Source organism: Solenopsis invicta, chromosome 14, assembly GCF_016802725.1.
Source record: "Solenopsis invicta isolate M01_SB chromosome 14, UNIL_Sinv_3.0, whole genome shotgun sequence".
Lineage (NCBI taxonomy): Eukaryota > Metazoa > Arthropoda > Insecta > Hymenoptera > Formicidae > Solenopsis > Solenopsis invicta.
In genome coordinates this window covers 14,946,843-14,972,049 of record NC_052677.1, presented here as the reverse complement: position 1 = coordinate 14,972,049, position 25,207 = coordinate 14,946,843, and the positions used below count along the sequence as shown (strand labels likewise).

The following is a 25,207-nucleotide window of genomic DNA, read 5'->3' as shown; positions in this document are numbered from 1 at the left end:
AGTACTCGCCGCAGCCATATTGAAGTCATGACGTCAGAAGTGAGAAATTGCGTGAGATGACACGTAATTTTGTCCGACATGCCATTTGTAAATAAAGCCAATTTGGATAAAACAAACTAAGCAAATGACTTTAAAACACTTCTAAATATCGGTTACGACTATCCTTTTCCGCCTAACAGTCAGTAAATAGTTGTAAAAAGCATGTAAAGTGAAGCTATTGAAACAGAAAAACACACGGCACGTAATTTTGTCCGACGTGCCATTTCTAAATAATGCCCAATTTGGATAAAACAGATTAATCAGATGACTTTAAAACACTTCTAAATCGGTCACGACTATCTTTTTTTCGCCTAGCAGTCAGTAAATAGTCGTAAAAAGCATGTAAAGTGACATCTATTCAGACTAGAAAACACACGGATAGCTATTGAAAGAAGTGAAAAATGTACTTTTACGTATAAAATTCAAAGAAACTTTACTCGCGGTCCATTTTTACGAATTTGGTAAATATGAGACAAGTCATATTTTCTCAATGAAACACATAATAACAAAATGACATGCACGATAACATTTCATCGTCAATCTGTCACGTTTCAGGTGTATTAGTTCTAATTTTGTCCGCGACGGAATGTCGCTACCGTCAACGCGGAGTTCTCGGCTGAGGAATCAGGAGCCTTAAATCGCTCTCCCTCAAAAGAGTTATTTGTATAAACAAGATAGTACTAACGCTTGATACTGTCGTGCAAGTATTTGTGGCGGACGATATAGGGAGTGAAACGATGACTCCAGTAGGTGTAACAGTGCCACCAGTAGTCGGAGATACGTTCAATGACATCGTAATAGGTTGTGATAAGCCTGGGAACGATACCTGGAATGGAAAGGTGTTAATTTATTTTAATCTGTATTAGCTTGTACGAGACAAATTAACTGCTATTTTAAACAACCTGAACGTTTTGTAAACCGTTGATGGAGTTTGGCAGACTAGTGAGGTTCACGCCTTGTAAATTCACGTTGGTTTGCGATGGACTGGTCATCGGACTCGCTGGTTGGCTACTCTGACTGGAAGAAGCGGTGAGCCGTTCGAGTAGCGATGAAGTCGAATTCATTCCGGGTATCGGATTATCAGCCGATGGTGTGCCTGTGCAGAGATTATGTTATTAACAAAAATAGAAAAAAAATTGATATTTAGATAAAAAAAAGTTCATTTAAATTTGATGAATATTTCAACACTCAAAATGTTAGATTATATAAAAATTTTTCAAATAATGTTAGAATCATAGATTTGTACAAATGTTGAAATTTTAATATAAATATACAAAAGCTTTTTTAATATATAGCAAATTAAAAGTGTAAAAGACTACATTCTATTTTTCTTGCTGTTAAATAGCGTTACTTTATAAACGTCGTTTACTGTACCAGCAAGCAAAGCCGAAAGTCCTGGCATTGATAATCCAAGGGTAGATGTAGGATCCTGGACTCGCGCAAGTCTTACAGCAGTTGCTTTCACTGGTTGTTGCTTACAACTTAATTGTCCTGCTAGAGCGGAAGAGCTTAAGCTTACGCGTACCTAATAAGATAAATAGAAATTAGATAAGCAACATTTATTTATATATATATATATATATATATATATTTTATATCAGAATAGCTATTAAATAATTAATTATTAGTTATATCAAATTACAGGTATCAATTAAATATATTGAGAAATTATTAAAATTACGCTTAATTTTATATTGAAACATACACACACACATATATATATATATATATATATATATATATATATATATAAAAACTAAAATATATTAAGTGTAAAATATAAATAAAACTTAAGATGAGTTATTACCAAATTAATTTATTGAATATACCTGACCAGTAGTGTTGGGCACATTAATCACATTGCCATGACTGATAACTCTAGGTGGGATGGAAGCATTAAGAGAGATCCTTTGGGGTTGGCCAACTTTTCGCTGAGCTATATTCGCAGGGGTGCTATTTAATAGACTAAGAATCGCGGCATTGTTGGATTTATTTGTGGCTTGTGCATTGTTATTCATAGCTGCAGCCGCAGCATTAGCTACATAATACATAAAATATAATATCAGTTATGAATCTACAAGTACATAAAATTATAAGATCAAAGGACACAAGATATATATTGTGGAGCAGTAGCAAACCTGCAGCTTGTTGCTGAAATTGCTGTGCGGAGTTCATGAGAGAAGTAACAAGAGCATTTATTGCTGGATTAGTTGAATGTTTTTTGAACGGTGGCTCGTTTTGGCTCTGAGTAGTAGCCTCACCTATACAGTTCTGTGTTCCTGCTTGCAATTGCGCTTGCTGCAAATTTTAAATAAAAAATTAAAAAATTAAATTTTAAACTTAATGCGATTACAATGTTGTGTACTATAAAATTCAATGTCTATTATAAAATATAAAAAAATTAATGTGCTCACCAACACTGGAACATTGGTAGGTGTTGTGTTATTAATAGTACCAGCCGATTTTTGAAAGACCAGAATACCAGAACCGTTACAAGTGTTGTCCGCTACTGTCATCGCGGAGTTATCAATTTGAACGGAAGTCGACGCGTTAGCGCCGCCATTGGCCAAAGATTGCCCTGAGCTCAAAGCGGTAACGTCATTTTGCGGGATAACTTGTGGTATATTCGCCGAGTCCACACACGCGATATTATTTTGTGCAGAGGTAGTGGCTTCCGTCATAGCCTTCATGGAGGCTACCTGACTAGCCAAATTAGTTAGTTGCCCTTGAGCTCTTGACAGAATCTGAAATGACGCGCGGATTTGCTGAAAATGTTTGTATAGCTGTTATAAAACTGTAATGTGTATATATTTATATACCTTTTTGTATTTTTATGCAAGAGAGAAATTTAGGTATTCTATTTCTGGTGACTCTTTTATTCATGTATAAAAAAAAAAGGTAAATTGAGCTTACAAACCTGTTGTGTTACTTGTTGAGATTGAGCCTGCTGCAGCTGTTGAACTGCTAATTGCGCCGCAATGCTTTTTGCTTGCGCCTGAAAGAAGTTAAATATTTATTCAGTGAAAGTCAAAAGATAAAAAAATAGATGTGAATGAAAAAAAAGGCAACGCACCTGTTGATGTACTCGTTGCATGCCAGGTGTACATGCAATACGAGGAGCCTGCCCTGGTATAATATGTTCTATTCTTACATTTTTCCTACCCTCTTCTGTAAATATTTCTTTAAATTGCTGATAGTAATGATTGGCCACAGCTCTGGTACCCAATGTAAAACTGATTCAGAAAACAAATTCAGTATCAAGATTTATTAGTAAATAATTATACAATTTTTCAGGGAGAAAAGGGGTTCTTCAAATGCTCCTGAGCATCAAAAGTATTAAATTGCTCGTTAAGTTAATAATATCAAATTAATAATATTCATGTTTATGTGTGACAAATAATTATACTTTCAGATAAAATATATTATTGTTACAAAAAAAAGAATAAACCTATATTGATGTATTTATAACTAGTCTCATATAGTACAAAACATTTTATCAATGTTACAACTTTGCAACATTTCTACAATACTGCTAAAATGTAATATTATATTCTATGCTATACTATACGTATTTGCAACAATAATAATATAAACTTACCGGCAAGAAGAACCATTTCTCTCTCCATCCCGATGATTCTTATCCATATAAAGTTCTCCCAGGTACTCAGAAGTAGCAGGCCTCTGCAGGATCGAGAGTTTTATATAATCCTGACTTTCCGCAGGTTTTAATATGTATTCTTCTATAACTTGTGGTGAACAGTCTTTTGTTTCTCGTGGCCGCTCGTATGCTTTCGCGTATCTAATCAAATTCCATTATTAACTAATTTCATGGATATCTTACATCTTATGGTAAAAGTCATAAAAGGATAAAATGTACACATTGCAAAAATGATACAAACAAAATGTGGAAAAAAAACATGCTTGATATAAACCTTAAAACATCGATTGTTGTAGACGGTGGAAGCAGAGGAGGGTTTGTAAGAGAAGGCGGTGGACAGGCAGTATTGGTCGTTAATCCTCTTTTTTTCGTATGGAATTTCTGCATTAAGTCATATATCGTTTGTCCTTCTGACTGAGCCAGCTGTTCCAATTTTCTTTTTCGATTTACTGTGACCTGATGTCAAACAACACATAATGTCTCCGTGAAATTTATGTGCTAACCAGATGTGGCGCATAACAAGCAGTGTAATAAATGTATATTGATCAAATAAAATTTCTCAAATTATTATAATTACTATATAGTAGAAATCCCTTGTGTCATTATTATTCATTCTCTCTCTCTCTCTCTCTCTCTCTCTCTCTATATATATATATATATTTTTTTTTTAATGCGCAATAATATTGGACCTAGTTATAAGAAATATTTATTAAATACTAAACAAAAAATATTTAAATGTAGCATAAAAAAAATTATATTTTACAAAATTTGTTATAATTTTTTTCATGCAACATTTAAATATCTTTTGTCGTTTAGTATTTAATAAATATTTCTTACAACTAAATATCTAATTTTATTACACATTTAAATAATAGATTGTAAATAAGTTTCCAACTAAAAGATTACCTGAGAGAATTTTTTTGCTTGTCGCATGAGTTGATGATCGGTAAGCAGTGACTTAGACTGCTTAATTCTTGTACTAGCTAAGGTAGGAATAGGATTCGGATCCAGGCATAGAGGACCTTGAGTAGCTGCTACTAAATGTGATTCCAACATTAATCGCTCCTCATGGCTCCAATCTCCGTCGCTCGTAAGTGTCGATACATCCGAAAGTACACTCTATACATAAAATAGTAATCAAGATTCTAAATTATATTAAATGTAATTAATAATTTCTAGATTTTAATTGATATATTAGTTTAAAGTATAATTGTATATTATAAATATTTTTTTATAATAATCATTGTGATATCGTTATTTATATTATATATCACCTATAATGAATATTTTCAATGACAAGATCTTACCTGTGTGGTAGGTTTAAGAAGTACATGGTGAACCTTGGCTCTATTATGAGATAATGATCTTCGATAATCTCGAACTTCAGCGATTATACAGCCGTCGTAAAATAAATGTGAATAATTGGATTCTAATTGTTCGGCTAGCATAGCTGGCAATTGGCCATTATCTATGCATGAAAGTAGTTCACCCTGTTCATAACCCATGAGTTGTGTCTCGGCTAATGAATTTTTATCGTATTGATTTCCCTTATCGCTATCGAAAAAAATATCTTTGTATTAATCTTAAACTCTAATTCTAAAATTAAGGAACTAACGTTTAAAAATTAATCACATAAAAATGCATTTGTCTGGTATGTATTTCAAACACTTTAAACCTCTCCAACAAGATTATACTTATTTAATATTTTTAAATGTGATACCAATAGTATATTACAATAATTTTGTGGCATAAAGATGATTATTTAACAACATGACATTGGAAGTGGACAATCAAAGAAATCAAAAGATTTAAATGAATAATGAATAATACTCTTTTCGTACAAGAAGTATTACAAAGCTTTTTTTTATAATTTGATCTAAATCCTGTAATTGAATTATCATTGTCAATTATCATTGAATTTAAAGAGTCACATATTCTTTATTATTACTAATCAGCACTTCAAATGTTTCAGTAAGATAATCAGTATTCTAAAACAGACACTTACCTATTTCTTACAGCTAATGAGTATCCTTTATTACCAGCATAGAGATTAACGATTAATGTATTTAAACCTTCCTTTTTCACTAACAGCCCCAAAAGGTCGCATTCATTCTCAAGATTGTGCTGTAACATTGAAAATAAATTCACATTATACCAGTATACAAAAATATATAGTATTGTATATAATATCGCGTTGCAATATATTTTATTAAAAAAAAACAAAATAAAGTAAAAATAACATAAATATTTTTAAAAAATGACTATACCAAAACTGAATCTGGAGTTGCATGAGGAACCGCAGAAAGTTCTTCAAAATAGAGTCTGGTGAGTTTGGATTGGATACTATGCCTGGAGTGACTTTGCTCTTTTTTCTGAGAGGATAATGATTTGTCCGATGTTAAGGCCAATGAATTCTGACCTTGGGCATTTTTCCAACATCTGGATACTAGATTAATCATACCCTGCGTAAACAATGCAATGATTAAATTATAAAATTATCTTATCTTTATTTAGAGTAGATATCAAAAAAGCATTCTTTTAAGAACAGATTAAAAGTTTTGAAACATAGTTTCAAAGAACATAGTTAAAGAATTATAGTTTGAAAACTGTCACACACCTGAGCCTGTCGACACGCATCTTCCAAAGTACAGGCTGTACCAATCATTGTAACTTCTGATTACTGATGCCACTTAATGTCATATCTGATGCGGTGATAATCGTTCATATTCTGTAAGAATGTATCCTTCAAATACATACTTATACATATATATTACTTGTTTACATAAACTGTGACTGTCAAAAATGGTACAAAATATAATATCTATAATCAAGACATGTGTAAAACAACTATTGATTTTTGTAACAATTTAAGTATTCTACGTTAAATATATAAATATAACAATTTAATTAATGCTTTAACATTTTCTTTTTGAAATAAGAATTTGATTGAAAATAATTCTATAAAGTATAATAAACACAATTACAATGATAAAATAAAGAATAATCTTTTAACAATATAATCCAATTGTATCTGTTTTACATATGTTAAACAAATTTTACATTTCTTTAATTAAAGTATTCCATTTTTTAGACATATACATTTTTCACCTAGAATATCTTACCATTTATGACCATTATAAATTTACAAGATTCCTAACACCTCGATAATGTCTAAATATACATTTTTATTATATAAATCAAGTTTTATATAATATGCATGTGTATTCCAAGTTCTTGACAAGATATGTATTGTACAAATTTCTATTGTGACTCATAGCAATAAATTGACTACATTGCATCTAAAAATATAAATTAAACAATAGTTAAAGAATGGTAAAATAATAGTTAACAATAGCTAAACAGACATGAAATAAGACTGAATATTAATTCACTGTTAAAAAATCACTGAATAAACCCATGTTTACAAATTCACTGTTATGGTACATTTTATCTAACAATGCTTAGAAAATACACATTTTAAATGTTACGTTCAGAAGTTTTCTTTGTAGCCACTATGAAAGTATGTAAGAGTCACAACAGAAACTGGTTTTGTACAGTCAAGGGACAGGCAATTAATACAAACTACCAACAACACATAATTATTCACGACGTCCATCTACTGGCACACATACAAATGCCTGTTGTGTTCACAACGTAGAATATACAATTAATGCGTGTTTTTCGCGAGTTCCCGCGATAAATCCCGCGATCTTGTATCGTGCGTGTTCGATGAGGCCAATCGATGCCTATCTCATCCACAATTGACGCAAGAGACGATCTGTCGTTGTTGAGAGAAAGTAGTGATAAACAAGCCGAGGCCGTCGTCACGGTCAGTCCGCGCGAAAGCAAACTGACGAATTGAGGAAATGTAGGACAAAATGATGAATTTGCCAGGGCAAATTGGCGAATTGGCGTCGTGACGCGTCTAAGTGATGCAAAAACGAGCGAGCGGAGCGAGGAGAGGTTAGGTCTGGCAGGTCTCGCGGTAGCGTGCGGTGGCGGCGACGGTGTCGCGACGCGGCGTCCGAACACGGGCGTGCGTCGCGGCGCCGCACGGCGTCGCGACGCGCCGACCGGCTTGGACACGGTGACCGTTCGCGAATTTACCTTCGCTGGGTCGGGGAGTGGACATCAGCTGCACGCACGTCGACTCCCTCGGCTCGACTCTAGCACGTCCTAACCTCACCGTTGTGTTCGTTCGTTTGCTCACTCCTGTCGCTCACGGGGATTCAGGTCCGGCGCGCGACGGTGCCTTCGGCGTGCGTGCGTGCGTGAGTGCGTACGGACAGACGGACGGGCTGTCGCAGGTGCCTTTACGTTCGTACCTAGTCTCTGACGCGGAGGCAATCCACGGTGATGGATATCTCGGCGGCTCACTGCTCGCTCCGGCGCGACCGATATTTAGCAACAAACGTCATTTCGCGGAGAGCGCAGCGTAACCTGCTATACAAACACCGCATGCACGACCACGGACTGTGGGGAAACCTTCTAGTAGATCTTCCACACCGTTCGCTGTCGCGACGGACGGCGTAGCCGATTCGTAGTTCGCCCGCAAGTCGCCCCCGCACATTGACTTGGCGCTAGAGTCCCTAGGGGACTCTGATTGCTGGTGAGTGAGCGTGAGTCATCGGCGAGCCTAATAAACTTTTAGTTCGTGCCTTTGACGACTAACCATCAATTGGCTCCGCGTTCAAAATACAGTTGGTCCTCGCACATTAAAAAAAATCACGTTCAATGTTTCAACAAATTGCCAAGTGACCGGTCACGTGACTGTACGCGCGAGGAACACCAAGAAACACCGCGGCCGTCCAACTACGTCAGATTTGCACCCGTCAAACAGGGCAACCTGGACGATCGGCGACGTGCTCGTATGTACGTTTCCACGCGATTCATCGGTTTCACGCGATCGTTTCTTCAACTCCGGATTGTTCATAGTGCCACGTAAATTCGCAGGATTTTCTCATCCCGCAACTCGCAATTATGATATCTCTTCAGTCTCACAATCAGGTTCGTGCTCCTGACGTACTACACGTTGCATCATGCTTCTGTCAGTATATTTTGCATGTCTCGCATATATATATATGATTTACTGCTCTTAAATAAATATACGAGTATTTAGTCTTTGTTAAATTATATGCCTAAACACGTATATTTAGGCGCTTGATTTACTTTTTATCTGCTTGATATGAAATTACTCATTTCGAGATTGCAGACGTATAAGATAGATTGTGTCGCTGTGATTGCGACATGATGCGCTTGCAAAACTTTTATTCCAACTGATCATGTATGCTAGCAATTGCAGTTAAAGAATTTCTTTTAATTTCTTCTCTTTACAGAATTTAAGATGACTCTTGTCATTTATAATTTTTACAATATATTAAATTTAGAATAATTACAATAAAAAGTCATAAAGTTAATGTGATTTATATAAAATTTTACTTGCTTATAAAGCTTTCAATTCCTCAAGCTGGTTGTATATGTTGGTAATTGCAGTTAAAGAATCAAATTTCATTTGATTTTTTCTTTTTACTGAATTAAAATGAGTTCTATAAATATATTTTGACTATAGTATTTGGATATTCTTTGAATTTTAGGTCTTGTACCATCTAACACAATTGGCATTGACAGCAACTCCTAGAACAACTTCATATTCGGTTCAAGTTAAGAAACAGGACGAGTCTTTACAAAAGAATGCAGAGGAGACAATAATTTATCCTGGTAGTCTCGAGGAGGTACTTTTATATCTACTTATGTAAACATAGCTAAAATATATATTAAGAAATTAATGATGTAATTACAAAGATATATGAGAATTATATAAAGATTGATTATTTAAGAATTACAATTTAGTGCTTGTTTTATCTATATATAATGAAAATGTGCATGTAAGTAAAACTTTTGATTTTTGTTCAGGCGGCAAGAAATTGTACTGAGTTACCAGATGTAAATTTGAGCACTTTAAATGGGTTGCAAATGAAGAACAATAAGGCATGCTTAATGCTGGATAACATAGCTGTCAGTGTATTTAGAAAATCCTTGCAGGAGAATAATAAATGGAAAGTGTCTTACTTATCTGGCCTAAGTTTTGCTGAGAACAAACAGGACTTTCCATGCTCCTCATTTACAGAGCCCATCATTCTACCTGTCATTTATCTAACGTCGAAACAGCAACATAGATTGTTGCATACATGGTACTGCAAGAAACTACACAATCATACGTCGATTCGTACTTTCAAGTCTCAACGTAATATAAAAATAGAATTGGAGCAGAATCCACCATTAATGAGTAGACTAAAGAAATGGCTTGGTCTGTCTTCTAATGTACAAATGGTATGACATATTTATATCTTACTGAAATGATCTGACAATAGATCTGTTCGTGTTGCTTGAAATCTTCAAAATTGTTTACGTGTAAAACAAAATAAATATACATTGGTGCATTAGAAAGAAAGTGAAGATTCTAAGTGCAAAAGGTATAAGTAACACGGAACAGGTTTAATACCTGAGATGGCTTACTGGAATATAATTAAAAAATATATATATTTGACAAATTTGATATTTTAATAATTTTTTTTTATTGCAGAGTTTGGTACCTGAACTAAAGGGTTCGGATTATGAAAAACTAAAAAATATCTTCAACAATACTGAGGCAACAGTCGACGAACAGAAGAGAATAAAAATGGCGTTTGTAGAGGGATACGAATCTGGATTACAACGTCAGATGCGGGGCCGAACAATGTGGCTAAAAGTCATGCAGAATATAATAACTGTCTCTGCTATTATTGTTGTAATTTGGCTTTATCGTACGTATATAAAAATTGACGCCATTTTTATTCCTTATTGCAAGTTCCTACATTGACTAAATTATTTATATTTATTTATGCAGTCAGCTATCCAGGAGGAGGAATATTTAAGCTTCCTATGAGCCATAGGATTGAAATTGATCCTGAGGACATCCATGTCACTTTTAGCGATGTTAAAGGGGTAGGTAATAAACATTTTTCAAAATATCTGATTATTAATATTGAATTAATTTTATTTAATAACTAATTTATGCAAATCTGTGTACTCTAAACTTTTATAAAAATTACAGGTAGATGAGGCAAAACAAGAACTTCTAAATGTAGTAGAATTCTTAAAGAACCCTGACAAATTTTCCGCCCTTGGCGGAAAATTGCCGAAGGGAGTATTGTTGGTTGGCCCGCCAGGAACAGGAAAGACTTTGTTAGCGCGTGCAGTCGCCGGAGAAGCCGGTGTGCCATTCTTCCATGTGGCGGGCCCTGAATTTGATGAGATCCTCGTTGGCCAGGGAGCCCGACGTGTCAGAGATTTGTTTAGTGAGTAAAATCCAATAAGCGAAAAGATATTCTACAGACAAAATAGCAGTAACTGGTAAATTGCCAAAATCGTAGAAAATGTATTATTAGTTTATATGATCTTTCAGGGGCGGCTAAAGAAAAGGCACCGTGCGTAGTATTCATTGATGAGATCGATTCCGTGGGTGCAAAAAGAACGAACTCGGTTCTTCATCCTTATGCAAATCAGACAATTAATCAATTACTTTCCGAGATGGATGGGTGAGTTTATGAAATGATTAAGATTAAACAGCTGTATACAATACAGGACATTTTAAATTCGTTATTACATATCTTCTGTACATTGCTAAAAATATGTACAATATGTTTCACAAATTGTTACGTTTTTAACTTTGTTAAAATGAATTTTGATTCGAAATATTTTGTTTTAGTAAAATTTGAGATTTAAAAACTGATTTTTTTTAAAGCTTTCGTCAAAATGAAGGCGTCATTGTTCTTGGAGCCACGAATAGACGCAAGGATCTCGACAAAGCGCTAATGCGTCCTGGCCGTTTCGATGTTGAGATTTATGTTAACAAGCCTGATTATTTGGGCCGTAAGGAAATATTAGACCTCTACTTAGCCAGAATATTAACACATGAAGTCGATACGGTTTATTTAGCACGCTGTACTACAGGATTTACCGGAGCTGATCTTGAAAACATGGTAGGAAAGAAGATTATCTTACAATAGTTTTGATTATATCATATTCTCTCTCTCTCTCTCTCTCTCTCTCTCTCTTTAGTCTTTAATTCTTGTAAAAGCGTAGTGTAACTCTCAACGTATTTCTGTGGTGTGCGCTTTCTACAATTTATACAGATATACAAAACAGTTTAAACGCCGGTTCCGAAGTAATTTAGAAGGGTTCTCTTGGCAAGATACTCTCGCTAGTTTGCTATTGCTTTCCGAGAGGTATCAAATAAAATTAGATGTTTCTAATCGGATTTGAACCCGGATCTTCAATACAGAAAGCAGCTCTGCGCTACGATTATTACAATCGTGTTATCTATAAATTTTTCAATAATTTGCAATCAATTTTTTTCTTAACATAACAAAAACGTTTAGGATTTTCAGTTTGTCACTGAAACTTAAATTTTTTAATTTATTTAATTTGGAAAGATAAATTCTTGTAACAAACTTAGTTTCCTATTATAGGTAAATCAAGCTGCATTGCGCGCAGCGATTGATGAAGCAGATTGTGTCACTATGAAACACTTGGAATATGCTAGGGATAAAGTGTTGATGGGCCCAGAAGGCAAACTAAAATTACGCGATGAGGAAGTCAATCGCATTACAGCATACCACGAAGCAGGACATGCTCTAGTAGCCTTTTATACAAAAGATGCTACGCCGCTTCATAAGGTCACTATTGTACCACGAGGACCATCATTAGGCCATGTATGTAGCTAACTTTTAGTTTTTTATATAGATAAAATTAATAGTGTTTTTTGACAATTATAAAAAATCTTAATTAAATATTTAAAATAATTTTGTCTTAGAAATCTTTCTTTAAATGTAATTTAATTTGTATACGATTCAACCGACTATAAAAATTATTTATAATTTTATATACATATATAATTGGAGTCTAATTATTTTTATAAATTGCGCTCGACTTTTTAAGTTACATATTATACTGTTTTTTTAGACTTCCTATATGCATGAGAAGGATGTTTATCATATTACGAAGTCGCAACTGTTAGCCAATATGGATTCCATGATGGGTGGCAGAGCTGCAGAAGAGTTAGTATTTGGACCAGAAAAAGTAACAACAGGAGCTTCTTCCGATTTAGTGGTATGATTATATTTTGGATGTTTCGACTTTTATTTTATAACGCGATCTAAGCCGAAATATTATTTGATTTGTGAAGCCTCATTCTTCAATTTTCAAATAAAAAAAAAGATATTTTTCGTTATTTAAATTTTTAATAAATGTACGAATAATTAAAATGCTTAGTTATATGTATTGTTATTTTATGTTTAAAAGATTTGTTATTAATTTTTATATGTTATATGTACAATTTGATAAGAACCACTTTATTTATTTGTCCACAAAAATGTTAAGAAATTAAGATAAATATAGAGATATATATTTCTTTTTCTTTTTGCAGGAGGCGACGAAAATAGCGGAGATGATGGTGAAGATTTACGGAATGTCAGAGAAAGTGGGATTCAGGTCAATAGTGGAGAATAAGAAGCTTTTCGGTAGCGGCAGCACGTACGCGCCAAGCACGAACGAGCTCATCGACAATGAAGTAAAGCGGCTTTTACAGGTAAATTTAACGATTTTGCATTAAAAAATATGAGAAAAGTTTTTTTTCTTTTTCTTTCATGCAATATTATCAATCATTTTATTAAAATAGAATTATTGGTTATAAAGAAATTATTATAATTCTTTTTTATGACTAACTAAATCGTCTTCTTTTGTATTCGTTTTAAGGAATCATATGAACGTGCGAAAACAATTTTAAAAACGCACGCAAAAGAACACAAGCAATTAGCAGAAGCTTTATTGCAGTACGAGACATTGGACGCGGATGATGTGGCTGCCATAGCAAACGGTAGATTATAAAATAAGAATTTTTAAATATATAAAATATAAAATGTATACTAAATATACTGATTTCTTATATACAATAAAAAATGTTTATATAAAATTATGTGACAATATAAATAATAGAAATATTTATAAGGATTTATATATATATATATATATATATATATAGCGAATTTGATTGGATCGCACTAGTGTGCACTGATGTATATTAAATCCTTTGTGCATTGATTTAATTTAAGTGAAATGCAAATATCTTAGACGATAAAATACATATTTTACCAAACAATACAGTAAATTACATTGAGGTTTTCATGATTTAACTATTTATATATTTATATTTAACACATATCTTTACGTTGATTTGTGTACGCTTTAATGTGCATCAGTACACATTAGTGTGTCCAATCGAATTCGCTATTAGATATATAATTTTTAAAAAGTTATATAATACAAGGACAACAATCATTTGTATGAAAAATATATTGTATTTGATTGTTTCAGAAACAGGACTTAGTAAACGGGAATCTTCTGCAGATCCAAAGAGATCGACGAAATGATCTTAATTTAAATATAATTATTTGATAACATTTATCAAAAAATGAATCAGGTATAATTATTATATAAAATTTCCGTAGATGTGCGACATCAAATTCTAGTACACATGTACGAAGCCTAATTCGTATAAGGTTGTAAAGTATTCCAAATGAAAATTGTGCTATTTTTTTCTTTTTTTCATCTTATTTCAAATAATCGTTTCTTTTTTTAGATATTTAATAGAAATATGCAAATTGCTATTCGATTACTTAAATATCTAAAAATAGATGCTGTTATCATACAATCCTTTGTTTTGAAGTAAATATTATTTTTGAAATATTAGTAAATTTTATTGTTATATATTATTAAGATTATAAATATATTTTCTCTCATTTTCTTTGTTATTTAAATTTTTAATAAATAAATTAAAAAAAAATAACATGCTTAACTATTCTATGTGTATTTGATAAAAAATAATAAAATGTCAAAATATTACCATTTGTACTATAATGGTTATATATATTTATTTTAAATTGATATTTTTTTGCAATTTGTTTTCGACAGCATCTATTTTTATTATTGATTAAATGCGAATTTTGGAGAATTATTAAATGCCATGAATAAAAATCGACGATTTACCTGAAAATTTAAATAGATTTAAATAGATTTTATTGTGATTTTTAAACACACATATACGTACAAATAACAAAAATATATTGAAAAAATTTATTTAACCAGATAAATCATTTTTCGAAAAATTCATTAATTTTTCCTTGCAGTTTTTGGTCTGCGTTTATTTAATATAAAATTTGAACAATCCTACTTTCTTCAAAAATGGAATTCATCGAGATTGATGACAGGAATCAATATTTTTGTCTTCCTTTTACACTTGGGATTCGCAATCGATAAATCGCAAAGTGTTCAGCGAATATATCGAGTATAATAAATTTTAATTTCAATGGATATAAGTATAAATTGTATTGAATTATGTATATACATACACAAATATTTATATACATATCTCAGATTTTTTGTGTGTTATTTCAATCCTTGTTACTCTTCGAAATCCATAATTATAATTTTTTGTTATATATTTTTATAATTTTTTTGTTGACATATGTCTATAAATAATTTGAATTTCTTTAAAAATGACAAAATATGTATAAGAAAATGTGCAAGAAAAAAGAGCTTAGCAGAATCTGTCAACTATTTTCTATTGAACACATAATATAATTTAGAAATTTCTAAAGCTTTAAACTTTCATTTTCTGGCACTATCCAGTCTTATTTCAACAAATATGTACATTAGATATATCGTTATTTTCGTGCAAATATTTGATAGCCATGACTTTTAATGAAGTGATTTCTGTAATATATAAATATATATTCTTATTTATTTTATGAACGCAGTACAATGCAGAGTAATCGCGCATCGGGGAAGTGCAAAATGGAGTGTCGAATGATCGTTGCAATACCTCAATTAAGGTAACGTACGGTTACGATATGTTTGTATGTTTGCTCATGATGTTTGAATTTACTCACAGCACGGTACTGCATATGCTGCTACATTTGTGCATGTCACGACTCGTTGCATTTTTCTATGCATCTTAATGTATATCGATAATATCCTGTGAATAACAAATTAGTGTAACAAACGGTTGTATATTTAACAGTTTTTTTCGATTATACTCATACGAATGAGTGACACAGCTACGGAAGAATGATTTGAATGCGATCAATATATGTTAGATCGATTTTGCATTGCAAATTACGTCACAGCACAATGGTGATGTACTGAACTTGTTTTATATATAACAAAAAAATTGCTAAATTTCCGGTATGATATATCTATAAAAATGATCATGTATGCATCGAGAACACAAACATTAATTCCGATTAATTAACAAATGCTAATTTCGTAAATGGGAGGGAGGGGAGGAAGGAGATTAATTTTAAAGAGTATTTTTAAACAAAGGATCATCAGTGTTGAAACTTGAACGTCAATGCAGTTTTTGCTTGAAAAATATCAGCTTTATGTTTGTAATAATTGATTTAATAATTGCAAGCTATTAAGCATATTTTATAAATCCCTCATTATGAGTTATCCTTAGATTTGGTAATGAGAAGAAGATTAATTTTAAACATTGAATAATTTTGAACGATGGATTTGACATTTTTCAACAAAATGTTGGTGTATTTTTATTTTTTATTTTTTATAACAGCTTTGCATTTGTAACAATCGATTTAATACTCATAAGCCAATAAGCATATTTTATAAAACTCGCATTACCAATTAAATTTGATAATGAGAGCTTCTCAGCCTTCAGTTTTCTGGGAAAGCGCATTTACAATTTTCCACTGTTTAATGTCGCAATCATTTTCTTATGAATCACGAAGAAACGATTTCCTGGGTTCTTTGTCTTTTGAAAAATTCGATCAGCTCGAAATTTTTCCCTGACCATTATCATCATCATCATCAACGTCTCGATGATGTGACCGCACATCGTGCGAGAAAAGCGCGCGATTTACGCGTTTTACCGGAGTTTGTGCCGGAGCTTTAGTATCGCAATTATATCGGACGTGGACCGGAGATTGAGTCGGGGCTCATAACTCTCGTCGGTCGTAACGTTCAGCTGCAGGCCGTTCGTTCGGCCGTGCCTGCATTTCATAGGCCGCCAGATGTTACGCGTCTACATATCAGCGGCCCGCACACTTCACGTGTGCACGGTACGTACGTATTCATTACTAAATTACAAGCAATGCGAGCGAGTGAACGAGCGAGCTCGTTCGCCACGACGCGACGCGGCCTGTGCGAAGCAGAGACCGGTGCGTTTCAACCGCGAATCGCCGATGGCACGTAAAACAACGGCGAACCGAGTCGGCGGGTTCTGTTTGTTCGCCCGTGACGGAAACCCGCGGCATTACACCTTCTCTTTCTCTCTCTCTCTCTCTCTCTCCCTCTTTCGCTCTCTGTATTATGTAAGACCATTTTCCTGCTTTTAATGCTTTCATTTAATAAGTTAGCGCGATAATGAATAAACGACAAATTGGACTGACGCACGTATGACCCACGCGTTCTTGGATGACGTAACAATTGAACAGCTCGGTTTAATTAAAATGATCCATAAGGATGATTAGGTTGAGATGATTCGTTGCAGTACATTTGTTGTTAATAATAGAAAAAGAGGGAAATTTATAAACTGTGCTTTTTTAACAACGTGAAATTATTAGATTAATTTCCATAAAAACAGATTTAAACTTTGATATTTTATCTAATTTTATAATAAGTTATTATTTTAATTGAACTCGTTTGAGTTACGAAAAAGAAATTATCTATTTTTATCGTTTCTTAAGAATGTATCTTACTTAAATAATTAATTTGAACGTGTATTTTTGTACAACTTATCGAGTTATCTAATCCAATCTGAAAGTTACAATTTGCTATATATATGTATATAGCAATTTTTAATCAATGTTTATATAACTGTATTTTATCATAATTGATTATCATCCCATTATTTTCAGTATTTACGTATGACGTAATACTTAAGTGATAGGATGACAATCAATTTCGACAAAATACGGTCAGATAAACATTCATTAAAGATGATTACTAAATTATATACTAAATAATATAAAAACGATAATAAATTTGATATTTACAAATAAAAAACACGAAAAGATTATATAGATTTTTTTTTATGTCATGCTATCGGATTTTTTAAACAGGAAAATGTACAAAAAGACTTATTTTATTGAAGTATTTAAAAATTTTCCTGGATATAGATCTTAAAATAATTTTATTGGATTATCAAAATAACAAAGGATACTCAAGGATATAATGTAATACTGCAGAAAGTTTTGATTCTAGTGACATTCTAGTGACTAGCTTGAGTGTTCTGTATAATTCTAATGATTTAACAAAATTATTTTCAGATTTACATCCAGGTAAATTTTTAGATTCAGTAAAACCATTCTTTCCATGATGTGAAATAACATTTCATTTTTAACAGACAGCACATTGTGAGAGCAAGTACATACAATAACCGTTGTATAAAGATGACATTTAGAATTTGCGAACTAACATTATACGCTAAGGCTAACAGGAAAAAGTTGTCAATTTTATTTTATCTTATATACGCATATCGTTATTTACTTTTCAAGATTAATAAAGACTGACAAAGATTCGATATCTGAATCAATATAGATTATGATTACAATCTATGACACATATCTTTCCAATTACCTGCGATATTATCTAAAATTTTCAGTTATTATAATACACGAGGTGTGGTTCGAGGAAAATTATACCGGAGATGAACTTCCTCCTTGATTTTGCCACCGTTTACCGGATAGACATCATTAATCAGACTTTCGGCGCAAATTAGATTTTTAATATATTTTCTCTGAGATTTATATCTCCTTCAAATTATGATAATTTTCTGAATTTTATATTCAGTAAACAATAATCGACCGCCTATAGGAATTATGGTGAGCAAGCGAACGATCAATTCATTACTTAACTCCGTTCCAGCTTATCGCACTCGGGATTACCTCCCCTTTACCTCTCCGTCGTGGAAAATTACTCGCGCCCCCAAAACAATCTCTAAACAATCCAAATTAATTCGAGCGGACGCGCGCGATGATCGCGTTTTCTGCTCGCGGATAAATCGAAGGGTGAGGGGGCTTGAAGCACGGACTTGTAGCGAGCAGATACAAGTGCGGGGAACGAGGAGGACGAGGGTGGTTTCTAGGGGGTTACATTGTCTGGGGAGGCGAACACTATTTGCCGGCAAAGTAGATTAGGTCGGTATTGATAGAGACGGAGCGGCGGAAAGAGAGAGGAAGTAATAGACCGATAAGGGTGAAGGAGGTTGGACGGTAGAGGCGAGGGAGGAAGATGGAGGATGGATGAAGGTGGGCTCTCTGAGACGGCCAATATAGGATGGGATATAGCAATAGAGTTTCGCTTACGAGGTATAACCGCGTTAGACGGTGCCCTTTGTTGTATCAGTGCGCCGAGGCGCAATTGCCTTAAGTTCTGATCTCACGAGATGTCGGGATGCTGGATGTTCGGTCCGACAGGACGGCGAGTCGGCTGGTTTTTTCCCTCAAATTTTATGTACACCTGAACAACATTGCACTTCCACGGTGACACTGTAATTTTTCAACTAATAGATGTCTTTTTTTTAATTGCCAAATCACTAACGTAATCGTACAATTCCTGATTAAGAGATTATAAATATATTTTATCTCATCTATCTTCTTCGTTGTTTAGAATTTTGGCCAACGATATATACAAGGTACCTAAGCCGAATAAAGTCCAGCACTAAATAAGTCCCACTTTTAAATTTCTACTTATTGTTAGAAATGCACATTGTGACGCAAACGTTTTGCATCTAAATATATGCTGAAAAGATGAGTCATAGGAAGTACGTAAAGAGGGGTTGAAAAATTGGAAATGGTAGCAATGCGCCTGTTCAGTGCAACAAAAACTTTACGAAGTGAATGAGTCGCTTTTATAAAAATTCACAGCAAAGCTTTTTAAGTATAGTACATATTATTATATAGTTTAGTATAATATATTATTATTCAACTTTCTAAATATAGAAAATAACTAATATATTAGGTACATCTAATTTTTGGAATAAGTATATTTTTTTAGAAACAACGTACTTTCTCAACAAATAAAGCCCTTTTATATACAAATTTTACTTTTATATTAATAAATAAAATTTCTAGAAAAGCCGCTTTCATTTTTCAATCACGAAGATTTGAAGTAGAGTGTTAATCTATTTCTAATTTTTATAATATTTTTTATAAATATATATATATATATGTACAGAAAAAGATAATTACTTAAATATATATTATGATTGTATCTAAACTAAATCTTGAATCTATTTAAAAAAACTGTTCTAGATAAAAACTCTACTTGCATTACTCATTGTTAGTTTTTCATGAATTTTGCCCATTGCAATATTTTTAGGATTAAATTTCTGGAAATTCTTTGTATATGATATAGCTTATTGTTAGTCTTATTAGACTTTTTCTTTATTGATCGATCGGTCATTCGAGCGTACTCGCATTGTAATGCCTTCAAGAACCAAGATCCGCAGTCTTTCATAGAAGCTGAAAGAGTGCTTTAAACGCGCAACTGCATTTTCGAATACGCTCCTTTATTGAATCCAACATCGTCGCGAGATCTTCGCCCGCAAATCGTTTTGTTGCACGCGATGCCGCAACCTGCGCATATAAAGTAACTTGATGTCCCTCTTCGCGATTGTACGCGTACATTTCCGACCAACCCTTCATACCTCTCCTCCCTACGTCGTTTTTCTGTTTTTTCCCCTGTGCTTTTTTATCTTTTTTTTTTTTGGTGTATTTTTATTGGAGTGTACTTAGAATGGTACATGCCGTCACGTCTGGCGGGTTAATCAGAATTTTTACGGGCTTGCCCGAAACTCGGCGCAATCAACATTAAGCTTTACTGCTGGCTACTAATGCGTCGGTATCGCGATCCATCAGTACGTGGTCGCATTTTATTATGCAGCTTCCGCCGCATATCCGATTCCGTCTGTATTCCACCAACATGTGCATCCGCATCCTAAATTCTTTCCTCGAGTTAATTGCTCGCTAATTAACGATATGTTTATAAATAACAAGACATTTTTAATAAATATTTTCGCTAATTAATTATTGAGACATGATTATGATTATGACGTTATATATATTATTAGACTTAAGAATATTATCCAGTTCTTAAGAATTTGAAAACAATTATTAATAATAAATGAAATAAGAAGCGATAATGTGAGTAATATAATTAAGAAGAAGAAAAACGCTATTTTTCAATCGAGACGAATCTTAATGGTTAATAATATTTGTATGAACTTTTACAATTTTTAGTTCACGCAAACTGCGCGCTGATTATTTGTAGATCTTGAAAACATGTTTCTAAATTGAAGTTGGAATATGCCTCAAATTAAATTGGCAACATATTTTAATAATACTAGCAAACATCTTAGAATACTGTAAGAATTTATTGTGAAAAATATCACTTTAACCAGGATTATGATTAATAATAATTATCATTCTTATTATCTTGTTAATTATTATGCCCATTATCGCGTATTAAGGGTTGAACTTATATTTAAGAGATTATCACTGATCGCAAATAACATTTTCCCCGCAAATGTCAGGACGAAAGGACAGGCTAGGTCAGGACGAAAGTTATTTAACACACATTGAACTTTATGAAATCAATTCTATTAAAAGGATTCGCAATCGTTTGAATGACATTTCTAGATCTACATATGGAAGAAAATAAAAATCTATTATTATTACGGACTTTGAGAGATGTGCAGCGTAGGTGTGACCGTATTTTGGAGCTTTAGAATCGAATGTACTTCATAATTTACAAAGCTTCGATTTGAAAGGATATAAATATGCCCGAATAACACTCCCCGATAATTTTATCCTCCGTTTCTCGCGTATAAACATCTTTAACCCCTTGCATACTAATATTACATCGCCTTTTTGCAGGCTGCATGAAGTTACGCACTTTTTTCTAGAGAATTCAAGCAAAAGAAGCGGTGGCTGGTGGTACGCGCCGCCCTTCCGTCACGAAGGACTTCGCGGGGGAGGAAGTGTAAGGGAAAGAGGGGTGAGGGAAGCACGGCGTAGGAGCGTATAATACATAATGTTCTTGCCGCCCCTTAGAATGTACAAGGTTTCGGTTCGTACATCCATCTCCCGCGTCATAAGCACGCCGACTAAAACATCGTCGATTTTTCTTGCATAGGTGTTACGTGTTTTTGATAAATGGCTGCTCGCGCGATTCCCCCCGGCATCCCCTTCTCATCCCCCCGGGGGTTCCCTACCCTCCTCTCTCCCAGCCTTCTTCCAACGTCCCTTGTTTCCGAAACGCACTAATATACACTTTCTGCGACCGCATCTGATACTCGCCATTTTAACGAGACGTGCCATTCCTCCTTTCATTTCCTACACCCCCGCCTTTCAAAAACAACATGAAAGAGATCTTCAGCTTCAGGAGAAAGAAATAAATGGCACAGGTGTCTCGCGTGAGATTCTTATCTATGGAGTCAATTTTTCCTTAGCTAAACTTCTCAATTTTCGATATTACATGCCTCTCTACGATATGGAGGCTCAATAAAAATTTTGCTGAAGCCCGTATATGAAATTAATCGAAGAACGCGGTTTTGCCATCCGTCTTTCGTAGAAAAATTATGGATGTTTTTGTCGAAGAAACTTTCTTTCGCGCAAAAGAATTTGTTAAAATATAACGTGTTAAGAGGATCACTTAAGGATGCCTTGGGATAAGTCTAAATCGTTGTGATATAAATTTAAGAACATATAAGTGAAAGAAAACTTTTGTTATACTCTTTATATGACTGTTATTTTATGATTGGATGGCCTTTTTATGACTTGTGTGAACATTTATGGAATATACGTCCTTAGGTCGGAGATGCCATTGCAATTTTGTCACTTGATTAAGACTACTTTTTTTTTATTGGTTATCGATTCATACTAATATGCCTATCTAGTGCGTGGCGCGGACGTTATCGATCATTCGCTTTACGACCAATAGGACTTGATGATCGCAGCAGGAGGCTAACCGGGGCGAGGATATCGGCAGGACGAGCAAATGACTGGCGCAGCACGCGATCTTCTATTACTTACCGCGTTAATTGATATTGATGTGACGTAGTCTCTTTCAAGAAAGCTGATCGATATTAATGTGACGCACCTTATGGTATTAATGAAAAAATGACGCTGATTAAAATGCGCTTTCTTTTTTTTAATCGACGCGTAGATTTCAATAACAGCCGTTAACAAGTATGGAGAAAGAAAAAAAATCGACGACAAAATGATCAATTATAGGAAAAAAAAACAAAAAAAAAACGTTGTGTGTCATTGTCGTTCGAGAAAATTGACTTGGCTTGCGACGATTCTGTGACCACAGTTGAAGTAATTTGTCTCATATGGTTTCCGATCTCATCGATTCGAACAAGTTTGTAGAGGAAAACGAGGAAAAAGAACGTGGACGAGATCGAAGGGCGATGAAGTGAAAGAGACTTATCAAGCGCATCGCCTTGTTTCTGGCAATTAGTCATGATCGACGTCACGCGCCGAGTGTTTCCAAAGTCCATCGCGACTAATTGCCGCGAAGGCGACAGCCACGAAGTAGCCATCGGAAATTTGTCAATTGCAGGTAAGTTTGGCTCGTTCCGCGCACAGTTTCCTCGCAGATGTTCCTGATAGGCCAAAGTTACGGGCTACGCTTGCGGAGCACCTTACTTCGACGGCCGTTCCCTTGTACACCAATTTCTTTATCCCCCTCATCCGCGCGCATACACACAGTTACACACACGTACACTCGTCTCCTTATCGCCCTACCTACCCCCCAAGTCAACCTCGTTACTTTCTTTGTTTTCTCCCACTGTCGAATGTCGCGATCGTAAAATCGATATCCACGGCTAAACTTGCGGCTGAATCCGCAAGGGGAATTCACGTGCAGATTTGTGAAAATCCAAAAATCGCGATCCGTTATTTTCAGATGTAAACTAAAAAACAAATCTATGTCCAAAGATATTCCATTAAGAGAATTCATTCATTCTGTATACTTGCGGAGCATTAATTATTACGTTTGATTATGCTAAAAATTAAAGTTTATTAAAGATGAGAGGATTCTTAGACAAATATTTGTTGAGTTATATTCAGAGAAATAGGACGTTCATGTTAACAAAAAAATATGTCTGCGAACTTGTTTCGGGAGAAAACACCAACTCATTAAGTGTATTGCTACATGGGGAACTATTTCGAAGATGACAGGAACCATTAGTGAGTAACTAATTGAGGGGTTCTGAGGTAAAACCCGGTAAACTCGAGTAACAGACATTTATGCAAATGTCAGTTACCTGATTTTACGTCCGAACCCCTTAATTAAACATAGTTGTCGGGTGGACATTCCAAGAATTTAAGAGTCAAAATTAAAGAAAATCGCTTGAAACCGTACAGAACGCGTTTGCAGTGTTTTTAACCGATCGAGATGAAAGTTTATGTAATGACAACAATAGCATGCTATTGCATATCGCATTCAATTGTAGATAAACTGAAAGTTTTACAGCGTTTATATATATATAAAAAAAAAAAACAGAATAAAACGGAATAAAACAATAAACAAAGAAAAACGAATAAACCTCAATAAAAAAAACAACAACAAAAGCTTTGCATCAATCCGCCACCCGAGAAAATAAAATAAAATATTTTTGATCGTTAGATATGGGAAATAATCACCTGTCAAACTATCTCCTTTGCTTCTCGCCTTGGGTGCGTATACGATTATCCTTTCAAAATACGCAAGAGAGTTCTCCTATTCCCGTACGACTGTTACCCGCCTATTCTTCTCTCTCCTTGCCTCCCTTTCTCTTGTTCCTTTTATTCTCTCTCATTTCCATTAGTTAATCAACAAAAAATTAATAACTTCCGAAAAAGTTGATTTTCCGCATATATGGGTGAGATGCTGATATTTTTCAAAAAGTTCTGTGTACGAAAAAATATTTTTCCTATAGTTCTCAACATATTAAAGCACCTTCCGAAGAGTTGCGGTCGATTCCGATATTAGTTAATCAACAAAAAATTAATAACTTCCAATAAAGTCGATTTTCCGCATATATAGGTGAGATGCTGATATTTTTCAAAGAGTTCTGTGTACGAAAAAATATATTTCTTACAGTTCTCAACATATTAAAGCGCCTTCCAAAGAGTTGCGGTCGATTCCGATATTAGTTAATCAACAAAAAATTAATAACTTCCAAAAAGTTGATTTTCCGCATATATGGGTGAGATGCTGATATCTTTCAAAGAGTTCTGTGTACGAAAAAATATTTTTCCTACAGTTCTCAACATATTAAAGCGCCTTCCAAAGAGTTGCGGCCGATTCCGATATTAGTTAATCAATAAAAAATTAATAACTTCCGATAAAATCGATTTTCCGCACATATGGGTGAGATGCTGATATTTTTCAAAGAGTTCTGTGTAC

At 33.9% G+C, this 25,207-nt stretch overlaps 2 protein-coding genes across 7 annotated transcripts in view; one reads left to right on the top strand and one right to left on the bottom strand.

Annotated features, from left to right (window-relative positions):
* LOC105205719 (transcription factor SPT20 homolog) overlaps positions 1–25,207 on the bottom strand; it is a 56,665-nt gene that overhangs the window by 2,110 nt on the left and 29,348 nt on the right. The window contains exons 1-16 of one of the 5 annotated variants that reach the window (XM_026132310.2): positions 8,023–8,190; positions 6,315–6,425; positions 5,965–6,159; positions 5,703–5,821; positions 5,005–5,251; positions 4,604–4,816; positions 3,972–4,153; positions 3,638–3,838; positions 3,113–3,272; positions 2,957–3,034; positions 2,454–2,804; positions 2,178–2,337; positions 1,869–2,077; positions 1,414–1,564; positions 942–1,135; positions 725–865 (exon numbers count right to left, since the gene is read on the bottom strand). In XM_026132310.2, coding sequence (XP_025988095.1) covers positions 725–865; positions 942–1,135; positions 1,414–1,564; positions 1,869–2,077; positions 2,178–2,337; positions 2,454–2,804; positions 2,957–3,034; positions 3,113–3,272; positions 3,638–3,838; positions 3,972–4,153; positions 4,604–4,816; positions 5,005–5,251; positions 5,703–5,821; positions 5,965–6,159; positions 6,315–6,362 — 2,649 coding nt within the window. In that variant the 5' untranslated portion in view covers positions 6,363–6,425; positions 8,023–8,190. Of the gene's footprint in view, positions 1–724; positions 866–941; positions 1,136–1,413; positions 1,565–1,868; positions 2,078–2,177; positions 2,338–2,453; positions 2,805–2,956; positions 3,035–3,112; positions 3,273–3,637; positions 3,839–3,971; positions 4,154–4,603; positions 4,817–5,004; positions 5,252–5,702; positions 5,822–5,964; positions 6,160–6,314; positions 6,426–6,819; positions 7,310–7,804; positions 8,191–25,207 lie in introns of those variants that run through there. The other 4 variants (XM_026132308.2, XM_026132312.2, XM_039457663.1 and 1 more) reach the window with 4 other exon arrangements.
* LOC105207785 (ATP-dependent zinc metalloprotease YME1L) lies at positions 8,243–15,170 on the top strand. Of its 2 annotated transcripts, XR_003268399.2 has the most exons (14): positions 8,243–8,704; positions 9,292–9,429; positions 9,611–10,027; positions 10,281–10,500; positions 10,584–10,681; positions 10,791–11,034; positions 11,142–11,274; positions 11,481–11,718; positions 12,208–12,450; positions 12,701–12,847; positions 13,164–13,325; positions 13,493–13,613; positions 14,111–14,216; positions 14,923–15,170. XR_003268399.2 is itself a non-coding variant. In XM_026132314.2 (13 exons), the coding sequence occupies exons 1-13, from the start codon at positions 8,678–8,680 to the stop codon at positions 14,164–14,166; spliced, it is 2,244 nt and encodes a 747-aa protein (XP_025988099.1). In that variant the 5' UTR covers positions 8,243–8,677; the 3' UTR covers positions 14,167–14,333. The 2 variants fall into 2 exon arrangements, 1 of the variants encoding a protein (XP_025988099.1); XM_026132314.2 differs by lacking the exon at positions 14,923–15,170 and having other exon boundaries at positions 14,111–14,333.